The following is a 21,971-nucleotide window of genomic DNA, read 5'->3' on the forward strand; positions in this document are numbered from 1 at the left end:
CCCGAGAAGCCCCAGAGCCGACGAGCGAGTGGACCTGTATACCGGATTATTCTACCGACGACAGCCCGCCTTCCCAGGCACGGATTATGCTTTGGATACTTTGATTATTCTATGGATAAAGACCCCCGACACTACCGTGTGTTGGAACCCCCCCCCCTGGAGAGGACGCAAGGTGAGGAGACGCTCTGCAAGACGAGGTCTCTCCACATCTCTCCCCCGTGGACCGGAGAGAGCCGGCCCACAAAGAGTCCACCTGCTTTCATCTGTGGTCCAAGGATCGCCGGCGCATTGAACGGCACTACAGTGGGTTCTCCTGGGATACCCTTGGCCGGACGAGGCAGCTGGATTCTACCCCCCCCCCCCTCCTACTCCTGTCGGCTTACAAGCGACCGGATTAAACCCCTCTAGTGTATCCAGCCTATAATCATTAAAGTATCATTGCTGTTATTCCTTAACTATTCCAGGTTGTATATTTACCACCTGCGCCTTCAGAGATTGGACATTATCTATTGATATACCGACGAATACTCCTTGCCATAAAAGTGCATACTATTTCAATTCATAAATGTAATTAAGTGATTAAGTGCTTATTCTACACACCATCGCTGTGTAGGAAATAAAGACCTGTTTCTAATTCGTACATTTGTGTTGGATCCGTTTCATCTACGTGAGAGTGTTCATGATAATATATTTATGCCGTGTACTGGGTGGCCGAATATTAAGTACAAAGGTAGTGGTAGTAAGTATCATATCTAGTAATACAGTCAGGGAATTGTACCCCTCAGTTACAATTGGTCCTTCGAGCCGGATGGTAATTAGTGTAATATTAATATAGTGTTATTAATATTGAAATGGCCTATGATGAACACTCCACGAAACGATCCTCCTAACCAACGCCCGCAGCGCGAACGACGGCTCCCTCAGTACTTAGAGGCTTACGCTGTCAGTCAACAACCTAGTCTTCTACTAACAGTAAACGCGGTAAAACTAGAAAGTAAAAGTATGTCTAACCCCAACGCCCAGACTACCCCGACCATAGAGGCCCCTACGGGCTCTAATGTAACTGACCAAGTTCACGGTGGGGACCAGTGGGAACCAGACATGACTTCACACCCCGCCAGTACTGAAGAAGTAGTCCCCGATGAGTCCCGGGAGGAATACAACGCTACCGAGAGAGAACTCGGCACGGAAGAAGACGGGGAAAGCACCGTGGAGATAGAGCTCCAAGGCTCCGCAAGGAGTACCCCGAGGGAAGGCTCCCCTATACAACCGCCTTCTCCCAGCGAGGCAGAGAGGACCCTACAGCAGGCCTTCCTCATCAGCCTGAACGCCGCTGCTGAACGCGACCGACTGCAGATCCAGCAGCGGAGCGAAGAAGAGCATATACGTCTAGAAATAAGACGCATTCAGATGGAAGAGAATGTGGCCCGAGACCGAGCAGACAGCCAGCGAGCAGCTGCTGGTGCTCTACGGGACGCAGAGCGCGACAGACAGCAAGCGCAACTAATAGAACAGCTGATCAGACGGACAACACCCTCTCCCTCCGCCAGAGGCTCCAGGAACTCGTCTAGACACACCTCCAGGGCGGCATCCCCTAGCCGAGTAAACAACCCTGAACTTAACCAACAGACGAGGTCTATGCCCCCCACAGACCACCTCCCCCCACCGGTCCAAGCGAGACCTAGCAACCGGGAAGGAGCAGCATATCCTGTGGAGAGGCTAAACCAGAGACTACAAGCACTGGATGACCTAACTGAAGACGAAGAGGAAGAGGAGGAGAACCGCGCCCGAAGACAGCACAGTACTCTACCGGACCAGGAGGTCCGGTACAGCCCAGGCTATACTCCCGCGGAGCTGCGCTACAGACCCCCGACTCTATACACGGGTGAGCACGACGCACGACCCGCACCGAGGAACAGCACCTGGACAAGCGGGCCATGGTACACTGCCGGTACCAGCCCATACCAAGGAGCGGGAGGAGACTCGCCTAGGAGGCCTCTCCCCCAACGCTCGCCGATGTATCCACAGTCAGCGTCATACATTGGCACGCCTATGGTACCCGACTTCACCCAAGAGAACCGGGCCCAGTATACAGAACTCCGCATGTGTCTGGAGACCATGTTGGTGGATGTATTGGATGAACGCCACAAATACGCCATCCTACTGCAGCACTTAAAGGTGCCCCGCGCACATAATATAGCGCTCGCCTACGCGACTTCCACCACCCCATACACAGCAGCGCTGGTAGCATTGGACCAGAGGTATGGGCGCATATGGGATTACGTGATCCAGGAGATCCGACACATCGACCGCTTACCCCCAGCAATAGACAATCGAGCACTGGACGACCTGTCCATCAGAGTGCAGTCCCTGGTAGGGATGTTGGGAGCGCAAAGAGAGAAGGGGAAGTATGAACTTTACGCCAACTCAAATGTGGAAAGGATCCTGGAGAAGCTGCCGCCCGCTCGTCAGGAGCGCTTTAGGCGGCAGAGGGACCACAGAGACCCGAATGGCCCCGAACCGAACCTCCTCGATCTAGCAGACTTCCTGGCGAGAGAAGTCAGCAGCCTACGGCTAGATACATTCGGACGGAGCACCCCTGGCTCCAGAGAAGGAACCAGACGACTAAATGATGGAAGAAGATCGGTGACTGTGATGCACCAATCGGAGTCAGTACCGAGCAGCAGGAGCCACAGTACCCCCTCCAGAACGGAGAAGTGGAAGATAGTGTGCCCCTACTGTGAGAAAGAACACTGGCTAGCGCAATGTGACTCCTTCCCCAAGCTGAACGCGGAGGAAGCAGGTCAATGGATAAAGTCCAACAAGCGCTGTTTTCGCTGTGCGCGCTCACACATGGCAGCCGAATGCCGCTTAAAGAAAAGGTGCACCAAGTGCGATGGAGCCCATCTGGACATACTTCACGACAGTAACAGACGGCGCCCTTCACCTGCACCATCCAGCCGCAAAGCGAGCGTCATGTACATCGATCCCGCCAGCAGCAGTGGAGCCCGAGTACTCCTAAAAGTAGTGCGTGTGACACTAAGCTACCAGAATAAAGTCCTGGACACTTACGCCGTCCTCGATGACGGGTCAGAGAAGACCCTGCTGCTCGCCTCCGCTGCGGCCCAGCTAGGGCTGCGGGGAAGCGAAACCCAAATGACAATTCGGACAATAAGACGAGATTTGAAGACGATAAAGGGCGAGAATGTCTCATTCTCTATCGCAGCAAGCGGCCAGCCTGAGCGACGGTACCAGATTGCAGACGCTTTCACCAGCCAAGAAATAGGACTGTCGCGGTACACATACCCCGTCGCCAAGCTGATGGAGAAATATGCACATCTGCGCAAGTTACCGATCCCGCTCATAGACAATGCTATGCCGACCCTGTTGATAGGCTCCGACCATGCAGACCTCATTGTCCCGATAGACCGGGTTCATACCGGACCCCGAGGCTGTCCTGCAGCAGTCGAGACCCGTTTGGGATGGACTCTCCAAGGCCCGCTCGCCAAATCTCTCAACCGAAGTACAGCCACTAGATGTCTCCACTCCCGAGTCACAGAGGGAGAAACCGCACTCCTGCAACACGTAGAGCGGCTATGGAGCTTGGAACAAATGCCCTTTAAGAATGGAAAGAAAGACATTCGCTCTAAAGATGACATTTACGCCATTCACCTCCTCGAGACAGGGACCAAGAGAGTCCCGGTCAACGGCGTGTTGAGATACGCCACGCCACTCCTGCGGCGAGAAGGAATGCCTACTTTCCACGCCAAGACAGACGCCATAGAACGGTACCTGCTGAACACGGAGCGGCGCTTAGCCAAGAACCCCGCCCAAGAGAGTGTATACCGCGCTGAGATTGAGAAGCTCATCACAGCGGGACACGTCACAAAGATGGACATTAAAGAGGCTGACCAGACCACTGAATCGTGGTACGTGCCCCACCACAAGGTCCATCACAACGGTAAAGACCGCATAGTATTTAACTGCAGCTACCAGATCGGATCCCAAAATCTGAATAAAGAGTTACTGCCCGGTCCCACACTCGGCCCCTCCCTACTCGGCGTTCTACTCCGCTTCCGCCAGGAAAAGGTGGCCATCAGCGGGGACATTAAAGGAATGTTCCTGCAGGTGAGATTAGTAGAGGCGGACAAGCCCCTGTTACGGTTCCTATGGAGAGAGAAGCCAGGAGATGAGCACCCAGCCATCTACCAATGGGAAGTCCTCCCCTTCGGAACGACGTGCAGCCCCTGCTGTGCGACATTTGCACTACAGAAACATGTAGCAGAGGACCCAGCAGCGGACGAAGAGGTCCGACACAGCGTAAAGAACAGCTTCTACGTAGACAACTGTCTACAAAGCCTTTCAACCCAGGAAGAAGCCGAGGCTCTCCTGATTAAACTCCGCGCCTCATTGATCAAAGGCGGCTTTGATCTCAGGCAGTGGGCCAGCAGCGATCCGCAAGTACTGCGCAGCCTCTCCTCCGAGGACAAGGCAGCCAGCAGCGAGACCTGGATGGCTACAATCCCGGGAGAAGCCCAGGAGATGACCCTGGGATTGGTGTGGCGATTCAAAACAGATTCGCTTCACTACAGACACAAGCCCCTGACTACGGAGCAGGGAAGGCCGGCGGCGGCGCCGACCACCAGACGGAGTGTGTACACAACACTCGCCCGACAATATGACCCGCTAGGATGTATTCTACCGTACACCACCAGGGCAAAAATGATTGTACGAGCATTGTGGGACAAGGACCAGGGCTTGGACGACCCCATTCCCGCACACCTTGCATCCACCTGGAGAGAGTGGGAGATGGAGCTCCACTCACTCCCAGGCGTTAATATGCGCCGAAGCTACTTCCCACCCACGGTGAGGCCAGAGACATGTAAAATGGACTTACACGTCTTCAGTGACGCCTCAGAGGTCGCATACGGATCAGTAGCCTACTTGCGGGCCCAAGACCAAGGGGGAGAGATCTACACAGCATTTGTCCTCGCCCGCTCGAGAATAGCCCCACGCAAGCAACAATCTATCCCACGTCTAGAGCTCTGCGCAGCCCTAGCCGGAGCGCACCTAGCCACGCTCATCCAACGTGAGCTCACCATACCGGTGTCTAGAACAATCCTGTGGTCAGATTCCACGACGGTACTCGCCTGGATCAAATCGGACTCATGCAAGTACAAAGTCTTCGTGGGAGTCAGAGTCACCGAGATTCAAGACTTAACCGAAGAGTTAACCGGAGAAACAGAGTGGCGCTACGTTGATACAAAACAGAACCCAGCTGACGTCATCACCCGGGGGATGCCCCTGGATGACCTCACCCATCGCAATGTCTACAGTGACGGCCCCGCATTCCTAAGACTCCCGGAAGGACAGTGGCCCATGCCTATCCCGAGGGAAGCAAGTCCAGAGGAGGTGGAAATTAAGAAGTCTGTGTTCTGTGGATTGAGCACCGTAGCCTCCACCGACCCTAACATAAACGATTGCACGTCCATAGAGAGTGCACAACAAAGAACATTCCTGCGGTACCACCCGGAGTGCAAGTCCCCCGCTGATATGTCAGCAGCTAACTACGAGGAAGCAGAATTGCTTCTACTGCAGCGAGCCCAGAGAGACTCGTTCCCCGATGAATTGGCCTGTCTACAGGGAGGAAAGCCCGTCCCATCCGACAGCAGATTAATTCACCTGGCCCCCGAGAGCGACGCTCACACCCTCATCAGAGTGGGTGGTCGCCTACGCAGAGCCCCCAATCTACCGGATGACATTAAATACCCGATCGTATTGAACAGCCGACACAAGGTCACAGAGCTGATTATAAAGAAATACGATGAGGATGTACATCACGCAGGAGCAGAAAGAGTCTTCGCGGAAATCAGACGTCGTTACTGGATCCTACAAGGAAGAGAGGCGGTACGACGCTTCCAACGAACATGTCTAGACTGCCGCAAGTGGCGCGCGCAGCCCAGCATACCAAGGATGGCTGACCTTCCTCCATGTCGCCTCCGAATCGGTGACAAGCCATTCCACTCAACGGGTATGGACTGCTTTGGCCCGCTGCACATAAAGAAAGGAAGAGGAACCGAGAAGCGGTGGGGTATTGTATTCAAATGCATGACCACCAGAGCGATACACATCGAGCTTCTCCCGACCATGAGCACAGACTCATTCCTTATGGCCTTCCGTAGATTCATATCACGGAAAGGAAGACCGTCTACCCTATTGTCCGATCATGGGACAAACTTTAAAGGCGGCGAAAGAGAGCTGAGAGAGAGCTTCCAAGCTATGGGCCCAGAACTTAAGACCCACCTCGCTCCAGCACAGGTTGATTTCCAATTCAACCCCCCAAACGCACCCCACTTCGGTGGCACTTGGGAACGAGAAGTGCGCTCCATAAAGACAGCCCTGTACGCAGTACTTGGGGCCCAGACTGTGGCGGAAGAAGTCCTAATGACAGTCCTCACGGAGATTGAGGGAGTACTTAACTCGAAGCCCCTCGGATATGTCTCCAGTGATGTGGCGGATATCGACCCAGTTACCCCCAACACACTCCTGATGGGGCGGCTAGATCCCACATTACCCCAGACAATGTACCGGCCTGAAGAAGCGAACGGCCGACGAATGTGGAGGTACAGCCAAGTATTAGCCGACAAGTTTTGGAACAGTTTCCTACTGCACTACCTACCGTCTCTACAGACCCGCCAGAAGTGGGTAAAGGAGAGAGACAATTTGACAGAAGGAACAGTCGTCATGATTATTGATCAATCACTGCCCAGAGCTATGTGGCCGGCCGGCCGCGTAAGCAAAGTGATCACCGGTGCCGACGGCAAGGTCCGAGCAGCTGAAGTGCTCGTCCAGGGTCGCACTTACACCCGTCCTGTGGCAAGGCTCATAGAACTGCCTCGACTCCCAGACACAATCGATGATGACCATGACCCTACAACCCTATGACTTTGTGAAGTTGACTGACCCCTACAGCAAACCCTTATGTGTAAATAGACAACGCGATTAATCTGTCTCCGTTTAACTGATTAGGTCTGGGACCTATTCAGGGGGTGGCTGTTGTGAAGGGCCAGATTAAACCGAATATATATATTTATTTATATATATATATTTAATTGTATTTGTATATTCTCTAATATTCCCTGATATCCCTTGTATATTCCTTGTACAATATGCATTGAATATCCATTCTAGCCTACTGAACATCCCATAATAGTCTCCATTCTACTATTGGTCGAGACCTTGGTGCCAGGCTGCCATACCCCTCAGACCCAGTTCAAACGTACCGCTCGACATGTACGAACAAGTCCTAGTTCCGCGTAGGAATTTGGCTACCGCACCACTAATGGGACTATTTGTTCATAGTGCGTATATATACTGCGCTACTAAAGTAGGACTTTCTTTTCAGTCCAGTTTCTTACCCTCCAATAGAGTCACAGACGTAAAGCCTCCCCGCGATGCCACGTGTGGGAGTAAGGCCAAGTTCGGCCTACCATCGGTATTGAGACATCGTGTATATTAATATTTGAATAGTCATATTTGGCACTATATCGTCGAGTTGGACGTAGTCTATTAAGCTAATAATAGTCTGTTAATATATAGTGCTTCGTGCGGTGAGAATACTACCGTAGTCAGTACCCCATCGTTTCGGGCAGAGAACTGGCTGCTTACCCAGGGTGGTTGACCCTATGTGAAGCTGCACCCGAGGAGCCCCAGAGCCGACGAGCGAGTGGACCTGTATACCGGATTATTCTACCGACGACAGCCCGCCTTCCCAGGCACGGATTATGCTTTGGATACTTTAATTATTCTATGGATAAAGACCCCCGACACTACCGTGTGTTGGAACCCCCCCCCCTGGAGAGGACGCAAGGTGAGGAGACGCTCTGCAAGACGAGGTCTCTCCACATCTCTCCCCCGTGGACCGGAGAGAGCCGGCCCACAAAGAGTCCACCTGCTTTCATCTGTGGTCCAAGGATCGCCGGCGCATTGAACGGCACTACAGTGGGTTCTCCTGGGATACCCTTGGCCGGACGAGGCAGCTGGATTCTACCCCCCCCCCCCTCCTACTCCTGTCGGCTTACAAGCGACCGGATTAAACCCCTCTAGTGTATCCAGCCTATAATCATTAAAGTATCATTGCTGTTATTCCTTAACTATTCCAGGTTGTATATTTACCACCTGCGACTTCAGAGATTGGACATTATCTATTGATATACCGACGAATACTCCTTGCCATAAAAGTGCATACTATTTCAATTCATAAATGTAATTAAGTGATTAAGTGCTTATTCTACACACCATCGCTGTGTAGGAAATAAAGACCTGTTTCTAATTCGTACATTTGTGTTGGATCCGTTTCATCTACGTGAGAGTGTTCATGATAATATATTTATGCCGTGTACTGGGTGGCCGAATATTAAGTACAAAGGTAGTGGTAGTAAGTATCATATCTAGTAATACAGTCAGGGAATTGTACCCCTCAGTTACACTTAGGCTTATTTTAATTCTTATTCGTGACTTTTTTGTTTTGTCTACCTAAATGTTTACTGTTTACTGTGAGCGATTTGTAGTGCCAAATTTCCCTCGGGATGATTAAAGTGTTTCTATTATATTCTATTCTATTGTTTTATCGAAGGTGAGAAGAACTGCAAAGGCAAACTACAAGAGCTGCTAGCCAGGCATGAGGGGGGAGGACCCACGCCAGAGTACTCAGTCACAGAGAGACACACCCTGGGCACTGGAACAGGTCGGTGGTGGTTTATTAGGAACGTTTTATTTTGACTTCTATTCATTTTATTATTATTTTATTTTATTTTACTTTTATGTTCTTCCATTTCATTGGTTGTCTTATTCATTTTAATTGTTTTTATTCATTTGAATTGTTTTATTCATTTAACTTTTTGTCTATATCTCCTGTAGCACTCTGAGATTCTCGCGAATATAAAGTGCGGTACAAATTGAATCTATTATTATTATTGTTATTATTGTTAGACAGGGTTCGCACAAGGTCCTTGAAGTGCTTGATTTTTTAAAAAGAATTCAAGGCCTGGAATTCCTTGAAAACAGCTAATTTATTTACAAGGTGCTTAAACAGTCCTTGAAATTCAAATCAACCATTCGCATTGAGAATTGTGTTCATCCATGATAAAATAGTTCTGAATCAAGAAATACATATTTTTTTATCTAAAGTGTAACTAATTGTCGTAATAAATATTGGATCCGATTTTTTTTCAATAAGAAAACTGCATTTAAAAGTGAATTGTATCCTTTTAAAATGAAAAATAATGCTTGGAAAAGTACTTGAAAGTCCTTGAATTTCCTTTTGCAATGTCTGTGGGAACCCTGGTTAGACAAGGTTCAAGTCTCACTTTTCCTTCCGTCTGCAACGTATAACTAGGTTCCTTGTTTACCAACATTGCCAGGTGTGCGCACATCCAGGACGCAATTCATAGTATTTATTGATTTTTAGATTTGTGACAATCACCTCACCCTCTTTCCTGCTATTTTCAGCCCCATGTCAGGTGACTGAGATCAGTTCTGCGATTGGCTCCAGCCAGCAGGCGGACGTTCCATCAGTCAGCCACGCCGTTACCGTGGATTCGGCACACGAGGACTCTGAACCGCCCCTCCGCGCGAAAGGGGCCCCGACCGATCAGGGGCCCAAGCCATTAGAGACGAACACCCCCGTTCCCATGGAGGCTCAAGCCACACCCACTATACCAGAGGAGAGAAGCATCCCAGGAGGTAAAAGGATCCAGTAGATCACTATATCTGCAGGAGAGGATCTTGTGAAAAAGAAAACTCTGATGACTTTGATCAACACTTGGGGGATGTTGTGAAAACTAACCAAAACACATGGAATTTTCCAGATAGCGGACCATTCTTAGGCTGCGTGAAGGTGGCCATCAAGAAGGAGCTGTCACCATGTGAGGCGTCCAGCCAGGAGGGGGCGGTAGAGGCAGCCTACAGAAGCCTACTGCTTGCTTTGTCTCTGGGTACTTCTGCAGGTATAGGATACACACACATTGAATTCTACAGGCTGAAACGTCATCATTGTGTACAAACAGTAAAAGGGTCTATTCTCCACTTGCACAATGTGGGGTGTGGCATATCCGGTTATGTCTTCCGCCGTGTAGACTTCTTACGGTCCCATCACAATACATAGACTTTAGCAACTTTTCTCCCGTCAATTAAACAACTTTATCGTCACTTTTTTCTTTTCGAATTACTTAAAGAAATGATTTAATAAGCAAATGTTTGTAAAGTGTGTTTGTCAGCGGGGTCTTTTACGGTTTTTGGGCTGTATTTCATGTACAAAAGTTTACTGTTAGTTAGCCACATTAGCGTTTAGCTCCGCCTAATACAATACAACCAACAGTTTACCAGATTAACAGAAAGCGTTCACAACTTTACAGAATATCAAACCTGGGTCTAACAGATGGCACGTCGATACTAATTGAGTCGTATGTCTCATTTCATGCCCCATATCTAACAGATTAATGTATGGGATTTAGGCGGAGCTAAATGCGAATGTAGCTAACTCTAACAGTGGAGCCACATTAGTATTTAGCTCCGCCTAAATCCCATACAGTACATTAATCTGTTAGATATGGGGCATGAAATGAGACATACAACTCAATTAGTATCGACGTGGCATCTGTTAGACCCACGTTTGATATTCTGTAAATTGTTAATCTGGTAAAATGTTGGTTGTATTGTATTGTATTAGGCAGAGCTAAATGCTAATGTGGCTAACTAACAATAAACTTTTGTACATGAAATACAGCCCAAAAACCTTAAAAGACCCCACTGACAAACACACTTTACAAACGTTTGCTTATTAAATAATTGTTTTAAGTAATTCAAAAAGAAAAAAGTTACGATAAAGTTGTTTAATTGATGGGAGAAAAGTTGCTAAAGTCTATGTATTGTGATGGGACCGTAAGAAGTCTACACGGCGGAAGACATAACCGGATATGCCACACCCCCACATTGTGCAAGTGGTCCATTGAGTGGCATATGTCCCATGTAAGTAAGTCTCTTGGTCCCCCAGGTGGAGAGAGGCAGTCAGTGATGGAGTTCTTCACTCAGATGAAGTGTCGCCCCCCTGTGGAGGAGTTGGTGATGACAGCTGAGGGGATACACAGGTGCACTCTGAAGATCGATGGTGAACTCGTCTTCAAAAGTCCAGGTGGGCAGTTTGTCTTTTTCTGTTTATCTCTCCCTTTTTTTCTCTCCTCTCTCTGTTGAATTAAGTTGAGAAACGACAAACTAATCAAATCAAATCAAATCAAATTTATTTATAGGGCCCGACAACACACGTTAATGTCCCCATGGGCCGTACAGGTCTTCTTTAAACAAGTCAAGAAGACAACATAACAATAAGTCAAGAACAGAACAAGAACACCATAAGGTCCAAACATTTTTTAGATGAATGCAAATAAATTAAAGAATGCAAGCACTCCCAGACATACCCCACGCGAAGGTAAGGAAAAACTCACTAAAACCTAACAATAGGGAAAAAAGCTCCACAGGCAGTGTGGAGGAGAGAAACCTTAGAAGGGCCATTCAAGGGGGGATCTCCCTTCTTAGATGTTGGTGATAGTAGTGTTGCAGACGGACAGTTGGTAAGCATGCACTCATGTGTGTGGTGAAACACAGATGAGTGCATGCAATAGCAACTGTAAATTTTGAAAAATTAAAGATAGAGCTAATAGCGATAGCAACTGAACATTTTGAAAGATTAAAGATAGAGTTGATAGCGGATCTATTTGAGGCACAGGGGCGGCGCAAAGAGGGTCACGTCCTCCCCGTCTTAGTCACGGGACATTCAACACTCCGGTCGTTGCTCAGGGACAGCCGGAGACAGGGAGATAGGGGGTGGCGCAGAGAGGGTCGCGAACTCCCCGACATCATCGCGGGACATCCGGCACTCCGGTCACCACTACGAGACCTCCGGAGACAGGGGGGCACGCAGAGGGGGTCGCAATCTCCCGGCCTTCGTCACGGGACGTCCAACACTCCGGTCAACACTCCAGGACAGCAAGTCATAGGAAGACAGGGAGACGGGACAGGCGTTAGACAGCTCATGAGATTGTAGTAGGCGGACATAGCAATAGCTACAAGTGGTAGGCATATATGTGAATGGAGTAGATATATGAAGTAAGCGTATTATGTGAATAGAATAGAAGTACTTAACCCAGCAATGAAACCGCGTTGACTGTTAATCTGTTAACAGTCTGTTAATCAGTTGACAGGACCACAGACAGACGGCGGTGAATAACTGATCCAAGGCCTCGGAGGTGCATGTAGAGCAGTCACTACAAGCTTGGCCAAGACCCCGAGGCATCCATCACCTTAGTCAGCGCCAGGAGACGGGTACTCAGAGAGAAGGGGGAGGGGGGGGGGGGGGGGGGGGGGGGGGGGGGGGGGGGGGATGAAGAGTTAGAGAGTTCCCATGTTTGTGGTGCTGCAAAGGAGCAGACATGCAGTACCCTGTAGTGCCATGTAGTACCCCGTAGTGCCATGTAATATCCTATAGTACCCCATAGTGCCATGTAGTACCCCGTAGTATCCTGTACTACCCTGTAGTGCCATGTAGTACCCTGTGGTGCCTTGTGGTACCATGTAGTACCCCGTAGTGCCATGTAGTTCCATGTAGTGCCATGTAGAGCTATGTGGTACCATGTACCCTAACTAAACTACCCTATAGTAAACTACCCAGTGGTACCATGTAGTACCCTGTACCATAACTAAACTACACAGATTAATCTAAAGGTCAGTCCCCGACCAGGTGAGATCAAGGTAGGTTGAAGGAGAGAGAGAAAAGATGAGTCTTAAGCAGGGATTTAAAAGCTTCGACAGAGCAGGCGCCCCTGATGACGGCAGGTAATTTGTTCCACAGGTAGGGAGCGCGGTAGACAAAGGCTCTGTGGCCGGCGGATTTCTTTTTAACCCTAGGGGTCAATAGAAGCCCCGCATTTTGTGAGCGCAGAGCACGAGCGGGCGAGTATCGGGAGATGAGATCGGATAGATAGAGCGGTGCAAGCCCATTTAAAATTTTGTAGGTGAGGAGTAGCACTTTAAAGTCAGAGCGGGCTTGGATAGGAAGCCAATGTAGCGCGGACAAAACTGGTGTGATGTGATCAAATTTTCTAGTTCTAGTTAGTATCCGTGCAGCCGCATTTTGCACGAGTTGAAGATTTTTGATGCTTGAATTAGGTAGGCCTGAAAAAAGTGCATTACAGTAGTCCAGACGTGATGAGACAAAAGCATGAATCAGGGTTTCAGCATCAGCCAGAGTTAAAATGGGGCGTATTTTTGCGATATTACGAAGATGGAAGAATGCAATTTTGGTGACATTTTTTATATGTGCATTAAATGAGAGGGAGGAATCAAAAATTACTCAGAGGTTTTTTATGGTGGAGCTCTGGGATACATGACAGGTATCAAAGTTGAGGGAGATGTCCTGAAACAGGCCTCTGTGGTTTGGGGGGCCAACAATTAACATCTCAGTTTTATCTGCATTAAGGAGTAGAAAGTTTTGCGACATCCATTTTTTGACGGCAAGCAAGCAGGCCTCAAGGTTTTGTAGTTGGGAGGAATCATTTGGCTTAATAGGTATATATAATTGGGTGTCATCAGCGTAAAAATGAAAGTTTATGCCAAATTTGCGTATGATATCGCCGAGGGGTAGCATGTAAATCGAAAATAGCAAAGGGCCCAGGACAGAGCCTTGTGGGACACCACATTGCACTGGGAGGGTCTCAGATGTTAAATCATTATAGACCACGCAGTGTGTTCTATCGGTTAGATAGGATTTAAACCAAGCTAGTGCGAGACCCCGAATGCCAACATGATTCTCAAGCCGACCTAGAAGAATCGAGTGATCGATAGTGTCAAAGGCTGCACTGAGATCAAGCAATAAGAGCACAGAGGTGAGGTAATGTTGCCAACGCTGGTTTTCATATGATATCACAGTAGAGTAAAGCATTACATCACGCGCAGGAGTGGGTTATGAGAATTAGACCATGCCTAGGGGTGGTTGTTAGGCCCGAGGCGCAGCCGAGGGTAGTTAGACCCCCCTAGGCATGGTCTAATTCTCATAACCCACGACTGCACGTGGTGTAATGGCTTTTATACAATGGCCGATGTCATCCAACCTTATTGCTATACAATAAACACACATTAATTGAAGATTTATTGAAAAAACCATCCGCAGAAAAAGTATTTCCCAAAAAAAAAAAAAGAGAAGTTGCCTCCATGTGGAAGCAGCTCGGAAGTGCATCCAACTGTTCTCAGTAAGACATCCAACTGTCTCTCAACTAAGACATCCAACAAACTAACACATCCAACTGTATTTCAACTAAGACATCCAACAAACTAACACATCCAACTGTCTTTCAACTAAGACATCCAACAAACTAACACATCCAACTGTATTTCAACTAAGACATCCAACAAACTAACACATCCAACTGTCTTTCAACTAAGACATCCAACAAACTAACACATCCAACTTTTTTTTTAATCTACTTTCTATAGAACTTCATTCTTAGATGCTTCTATAGAAAGTAGGTAAAACAAAACAAAAAGATTCTTTGCCCTATAGGGGGAAAAAATAAGTTTTCTTTGCCCTATAGGAGGGAATATATATATTTTTTAAACCTACTTTCTATAGAAGCAGCTGGGAGGTGCGCTGTTTTAAGTGAGCGTGGATTATTGAATTGGTTAAGCTTGGCTACTCTTTCGAAGTCGCTCTCTTTCGAAGTTGATTATGGTTAGAGTTTGGAATCAGGGCTGGTGGTCTATCGCCCTGCTCTAAAGACAAACTCTAACCTTAACCAACTTCGAAAGAGAGCGACTTCGAAAGAGTCGCCAAGCTTAACCAGTTAATCAATCAATCAATTTGCGCGATTTTTATTTTGTTCCACAATGACTCATGACCCACTAATTACATAATCCAACATTGTGTAAGAAACTAACACATTCGCCGTGACAGAATCGTTTTGGATGTAGTCTTTATGACCCTATCAACATATCCATTCGTAACGTTTACTGTCCGCCATCTTGCTTGCATTTCTAAAAACTCTAGTAGTAATAGTTGTGGGCGGGTCCTGGGACCAAGAGCGTGGGGTTATGACAAATAACCACGTGTAACTTGACTGTTTCAGCCAATCAGAATCGAGAAATGTGCATGCCATTGTATAACATGCAGTAGCCTACCATGATATTATAGTGTAACACCACGGCTGTGTCTTCCTCTCAGAAGGGGCCGTGAAGAAGCAGCCGGCGGAGCAGCTGGCAGCTAAAGAGGCCCTGAGGCGTCTAGGAGGCCTGCTGGGAGGCAGCAGCACCAGCCTGGCAGGTCAGAACATCTCATTCCCACTAGGGGTGTAACGATGCATCGATTATAATGTGACGATTCAACTGCATCGATTTGAAAATGTTAGAATCGATTATAATCAAAATTAATCGAAAATAAAAAATAAATTTATTTTATTTATTATTTTTTTTATGTTTATTTAAAGAAATGTGTATTGTTTTTATTGACCTATAGTCCATTCATGCTGAGTGAATCAGTTCCCCCAGCCACATTTGTGTATTCAACTTTTTTTGGGGAATTAACTGATTCTGATGATGAAAATTCATCGAATCGAATCAAATCGTGGTCAAATGAAGAGATTTCATGATGCATGATGCCTGAAGAATCGTAATCGAATTGAATCGCTGTGAGGTCGCATTGTTACACAGATGTTCCACACTCCCTGGCCCCATGCCTTTACAACTGCTTGTGTTGTTCATTTTTATAAAGCAGTTCTCGTTTCAGAGTTGTCAGCTGCAACCAAGTAATCTAGTGTAAGTCGGTCCGCTGGTCTTATCAGTTGGTCCGTCACCGAAAATGTCGAAACATTTAGTTTACCAACATCACACAGCACATGTTGGAGACATGCAATTCGTCACGATGATAGATATTGGTGTACCGATGCATTACAACAGATATCTCACCGGTCGACGAACTTCGAACTTCTGAGGAATTAGCAAGAGTGAGGGCGACAGAGCAGTCGTCTGGTAATCCGGAGGTTCCCGGTTCGATTCCCACTCCTCCCGGGCAGCGTGTCGATGTGTCCTTGAGCAAGATACTTAACCCCTAATTGCTCCCGATGAGCAGGTTGGCACCTTGCACGGTTTCCTCCGCCGTCGGTGTGTGAATGTGTGAGTGAATGGGTAAAATGTGAGTAACAAATTGTAAAGCGCTTTCGATAAAAGAGCTATATAAAAAAGCAGCCATTTAAAAAAGCAGCCATTTTACCTGCCCAGCGGAAATACTAGAGCAAGCTCTGCATCACTTTTCAAGCCCATGTACGCGCAGCAAAGGTTTCCCACAGACTCCCAGAGCCACCGGCAGCTTTAAACTCTTGCTAATTTCTCCGAAGTCACCTACTGCAGCTTTAAACACACGTTTCCTCCCTGATGGGGAAGAGGGAAGTCACCTACTGCAGCTTTAAACACACGTTTCCTCCCTGATGGGGAAGAGGGAAGTCACCTACTGCAGCTTTAAACACACGTTTCCTCCCTGATGGGGAAGAGGGAAGTCACCTACTGCAGCTTTAAACACACGTTTCCTCCCTGATGGGGAAGAGGGAAGTCACCTACTGCAGCTTTAAACACACGTTTCCTCCCTGATGGGGAAGTGGGAAGTCACCTACTGCAGCTTTAAACACACGTTTCCTCCCTGATGGGGAAGAGGGAAGTCACCTACTGCAGCTTTAAACACACGTTTCCTCCCTGATGGGGAAGAGGGAAGTCACCTACTGCAGCTTTAAACACACGTTTCCTCCCTGATGGGGAAGTGGGAAGTCACCTACTGCAGCTTTAAACACACGTTTCCTCCCTGATGGGGAAGTGGGAAGTCACCTACTGCAGCTTTAAACACACGTTTCCTCCCTGATGGGGAAGAGGAGCGCAAAGTTTTGTGTTATTCTTGCACCACTCTGCCACTATTTGCCAAAATCACACGATAGAGACATGTGCCGTAATGACGGATATTATCAGTTGGCCACATGGTGGCGCTACAGGTCAAAATGTACCAACATACCTGACACATCGCTTTGTACACTTATCTACAACAGTGGTTCCCAAAGTCGGGGTCGCGACCCAAAGGTGGGCCGCGAGCAGCCACGGATGGGCCGCGAGATGATTTAAAAAAAAAAAAAAAAAAAAAAAAAAAAAATTTTTAATTTTTTAATTTTTTTTATTTTTTTATTTAATTTTTTTTGTCAGGCCACTGAACTTAGAAGCAGGCCAGGACAGTGTTTCTAGTTGTATTCAAAAATTCTATTCTATTGTATTCTAAAATGTGACTATATGGTTTTATATTAACTTAATAAATAAACAAAAACGAAAAATCTATTTATTTCAACGAACATTTCAAACTAAATAACAGATTATGCACATAAAACGCTGAAAACAACCGAAGCAACAATAGTATTTTAATGAGGCTATTATTATTATCATTATTATTTTGCAACAAGTTAGCCCTCTCATAAATAGCACATATAAATGAATAACTAACTTGAACTAACTTAATAGGATTGAAGTGATATTTGGCTTAAAAAATCGGTCGCCTGGCAAAAAAAGAAAAAAAAAAAAAACCTGACAATGTGCATTGGGCCGCGGCTCTCTGACGCCTTATTTTCTGGGCCCCGGCCTGAAAAGTTTGGGAACCCCTTATCTACAACACTGGTCTTTGCCACTAGATAACTGCATAAAGACGATGCTCAGGGTAAAGCACATTATTCAGGCGGCAAGAAGTGATCGAAATGAGGGATTTCCCGCAGCCAAACTGGTCGCAGCTTATCACAAATATTGCGCTCGTTCAATGTTAAGTGTTGTTGTGTATTGAAGGTGAGAAGAACTTCAAAGGCAAACTACAAGAGCTGCTAGCCAGGCATGAGGGGGGAGGAGCCACGCCAGAGTACTCAGTCACAGAGAGACACACCCTGGGCACTGGAACAGGTCGGTGGTGGTTTATTATTTTTTTATTGCACTGTAAAAAAAAAAATTTCACTATTTTACTCTGTCTATTCTATCTTACTATTTTTATTATTGTCTATTTAAAACTGAATCAAACCATAAACAAGGTGGCCTGTCGGGATGTTAGATTCTAATGTGAAAAACTGTGATTTATATGTCTGCACTTTATCTGGAACTCTCTCTATGAAAGGCGCTATAGAAATTTGATCTATTATTATTATTATTATTATTATTATTATTATTATTATTATTATTATTATTATTATTATTATGTGCTCATTTTATGCGCTCATTTTATGCCTGTCTTTTTTCTGTTGTGAAGCACTTTGCACTGCAGTTTCTGTATGAAAGGTGCTATACAAATAAAGTTTATTGTTATTATTAGGAAAGTTAGACTCACTTTTCCTTCCGTCTGCAACGTATAACTATTATTATAATTCTTTTTTTACAATCACCTCACCCTTCAGCCCCAGGTCAGGTGACTGAGGTCAGTTCTGTTCCATCAGTCAGCCATGCTGTTACCATGGATTCAGCACGCGAGGACTCCGCACCACCCCCCTCCAAGAGATGTGCCGAGGTGCAATCTGATGATGGACTGATCGAGGGTGACTATGATGACTATGACTCACCCTCAGGCGTCGATCGATAGAGTGTCAGTGATCATTAACCCTTTCACTAACCCACTACAGAAGGTTAACCCTTTCACTACCACACTAGTGTAGTGTGGTAGTGAAAGCGTTAACCTGCTGTAGTGTGGTTGTGAAAGGGTTAACCCTTTGGCAGTGTGGCAGTGAAAGGGTTAACCTGCTGTATTGTTGCATGTCATGTGTGGCGATGTCTCCCTCCCTCCCTCCCTCCCTCCCTCCCTCCCTCCACTCTCTCCCTCCCTCCACTCTCTCCCTCCTCTCTCTCTCTCTCTCTCTCTCTCCCTCCCTCCACTCTCTCCCTCTCTCTCTCTCTCCCTCCCTCCTCTCTCTCTCTCGCTCTCCCTCCCTCCCTCCCTCCACTCTCTCCCTCCCTCCCTCCACTCTCTCCCTCCCTCCCTCCCTCCACTCTCTCCCTCCCTCCACTCCCTCCCTCCCTCCACTCTCTCTCTCCCTCCCTCCACTCTCTCTCTCTCTCTCTCTCTCTCTCTCTCCCTCCCTCCACTCTCCCTCCCTCCCTCCCTCTCCCTCTCCCTCTCCCTCTCTCTCTCTCTCTCTCTCTCACTCTCTCACTCTCTCACTCTCTCTCTCTCCCCCTCCCTCTCTCTCTCTCTCTCTCTCTCTCTCTCTCTCTCTCTCCCCCTCCCTCCTCTCTCTCTCTCTCTCTCTCTCCCTCTCCCTCCCTCCCTCCCTCCTCTCTCTCTCTCTCGCCCCCCAGAGGTCAGACGGTGTCTCGCCCGCCTGGGCCTGCGGCCTCAGAGTGTGCTGTGTGAGTGCGTAGGCTCGGAGCAGCAGTACGAGTGCACCGTGCGCGTGTCCTTTGAGCGCTTCACCCTCCGGAACGACAAGCTGTTCGGTTCCAAGAAGGAGGCGACCCGGAGCGCCTACCTCACCCTGGGCCTGGCGGGCCAGTTCTGCCAACCCGGTACAGTATATTAATAATAATAATAATAACTTTATTTGTATAGCACCTTTCATACAGGGGATTGCAGTTCAAAGTGCTTTACATTGGTAAGAAATAAGACATAAAATCTGTGTAAAACAAGCAGCAGGAGAAAAGCATAAAGTGGGATAAAATAATGCAGATTTTAGATCTTATTAATGCAGATATTAATCAAATCATATCGGAACCTCGCGTTCCAATAGGCTTCTCGAATTTCTGTAATCTGTTACAAAACATGATAAAGAGGCGGTTAGGTGGCGTAGCGGAGATTGCGTTCGTCACCAACCCCGGAGCTGTGAGCTGGATTCGCCTGTTCGAATCCAGCTCACAGCTCCGGGGTTGTCAACAGCTTGGCTGGCCGTTCACACTAATACAATTGGCTGTATTAGAGGGTGGGAGAAGCTGGCGGGATGGGTCCGGGCCGGCTAAGCGCGGATAGGACCTGAGTGGGATAGTGTGATCCTTCCACACGCTACGCCCTCTCAGGGAGGATCCGCGCTGCCAGGTGAAAAGAAGCGGTTGATTGGCTGGACGTGTGTCGGAGGAAGCACGTGATAGCCTCCACTCTCCCAGATGATCTGACTGTGGGGGGTAAGTGCGCATGATACATGATAAAGGTTATAGTATGCACCCAGCGGATAGTGGGGCGTAAAGATAAAGGTAAAAATAAGTAAAATAATAGCAAGGGTAAAATGAGCAGACATATAAAATCACAGTTTTTCACATTAGGATCTAACATCCCAACAGGCCACCTTGTTTATGGTTTGATTCAGTTTTAGTAGAATATAAAAGACATGAATGATGAAATGAGCACATAAAGTGCAGACATACTATAAAATAACAGTTTCTTTACAGTGCAATAAAATAGTTCTGGATTACAGTTACTGTACAGTATAACTGAATGGAATGGCAATTCCCATTCAAATTCCCACGTTCCTGAATGCCTTTTAGTGTGTTGGGAAATTGTGTGGGAAATCTCACAGGCGCATGAGACTGGATTGAATTTTTTCATTTCAAACCTTTCTTTGAACTCGAACATACAAAACATACAGAGTTAAACAAAACATACAGAGTTAAGCAAAACATACAGAGTTAAACAAAACATACAGAGTTAAGCAAAACATACAGAGTTAAGCAAAAAAAAAGGCATATAAAATCATAACAATTAGACGAGTAAGGATAACAATAAATTAAAACATGTACAACTTGATTGACAAAGGTTGGAGATCAAGGTTTTTGACTCTGTTGGAGTTCATTCCATGAGCTAGAGGGGCATCATAGCAAAATGCAGATTTACCCTGTTCCGAGCAAACTCGGGACCTTAATTACCAGCCAGTCACTAAAACGGGTTCCATAGGTACCAAACTTCCATTCCAATAATGTAGTATAAGGAGGTAGCTTACCAATAAGGGCCTTAAAAATGAACAAATACCAGTGTATGTTTGTTTGCAAAGGCATTACCGAGTTCGGGAAATGTACATGATACACTATGAAAGACCCGTTCTATTCACATTATTTGTGCAAAATAATATGCATTTCTTTGGGTGTGTCATAGTTTGCCTGAATGTCTGTCTTTGTTCAACTCCACTACATGTTTTACTTGTGCTATTATAAGTACATTTACATTTTACATTTAGTACTTTAGCTGATGCTTTTATCCAAAGCGACTTACAAATTGTGAACAACAAGTCAGCAGGAGGGTTACAACTCTGGCAGCTAAGGGTCAGTGAAATTGTTCGTCAGATAGTGTCAAACTTGTTACACTCTGAGTGCATAGTAGTATAGACATATTACATTTACATTAGCATGATAGGTAGTAGTAAGCATGATAAAATTGCAACGAGCTAGTCAAGATGAGAAGCACGTTCAGTCACAGACTCATACCCCCCCCCGACACTCAACTAACCGCCTCGGCCAGTCCTTCATACCAGTGGCCATCAGGCTCCACACCAGTGGGCAGGGACTGCTGCCAGACATCCAACTACAACTACTAGGAACCTAAAGAGGACAATAACACTACTTTATGCATACTGCACCTTATGTGAATACTGTATACTTCAGTTAGTTAGTTAATTGTTACGGCAGCGGTGGCTGAGCCCAATAGCAGAACACAGGGAGAGAGAGAATGGAGCGTTTTAGGTTGGTTTTAATTCCTTCGCGTACCAAGCAGACAAGGCAACAGAGAATATACAAGAATGTGCAACTTTGGACGAGCAGGGGCACTTGCTTGAGGTTCCCAGGAACGGTGCGTCAGGAGACAGCGTAGGCCAAGAGTGATGGTCCTGGGCACAGGGAGAACAGAGGTTAGGACAAGGCAGGCAACAAGACAGAGCAGCAAGGTGGGGTAC

The 21,971-nt window shown here is 47.0% G+C and overlaps 1 protein-coding gene across 2 annotated transcripts in view; it reads left to right on the forward strand.

The window, feature by feature from the left end:
- LOC311226376 (uncharacterized protein) overlaps positions 1-21,971 on the forward strand; it is a 65,876-nt gene that overhangs the window by 24,237 nt on the left and 19,668 nt on the right. For both annotated transcript variants that reach the window (XM_084311806.1, XM_084311807.1), the window contains exons 15-22: positions 8,636-8,746; positions 9,511-9,744; positions 9,870-10,007; positions 11,054-11,191; positions 15,269-15,367; positions 17,908-18,018; positions 18,504-18,641; positions 19,399-19,605. In XM_084311806.1, the coding sequence (XP_084167932.1) occupies positions 8,636-8,746; positions 9,511-9,744; positions 9,870-10,007; positions 11,054-11,191; positions 15,269-15,367; positions 17,908-18,018; positions 18,504-18,641; positions 19,399-19,605 (1,176 nt within the window). The remainder of the gene's footprint in view (positions 1-8,635; positions 8,747-9,510; positions 9,745-9,869; positions 10,008-11,053; positions 11,192-15,268; positions 15,368-17,907; positions 18,019-18,503; positions 18,642-19,398; positions 19,606-21,971) is intronic.

Source organism: Notolepis coatsorum (genome assembly GCF_963971535.1).
Source record: "Notolepis coatsorum genome assembly, chromosome: 4".
In the NCBI taxonomy this organism is placed as follows: Eukaryota; Metazoa; Chordata; class Actinopteri; order Aulopiformes; family Paralepididae; genus Notolepis; species Notolepis coatsorum.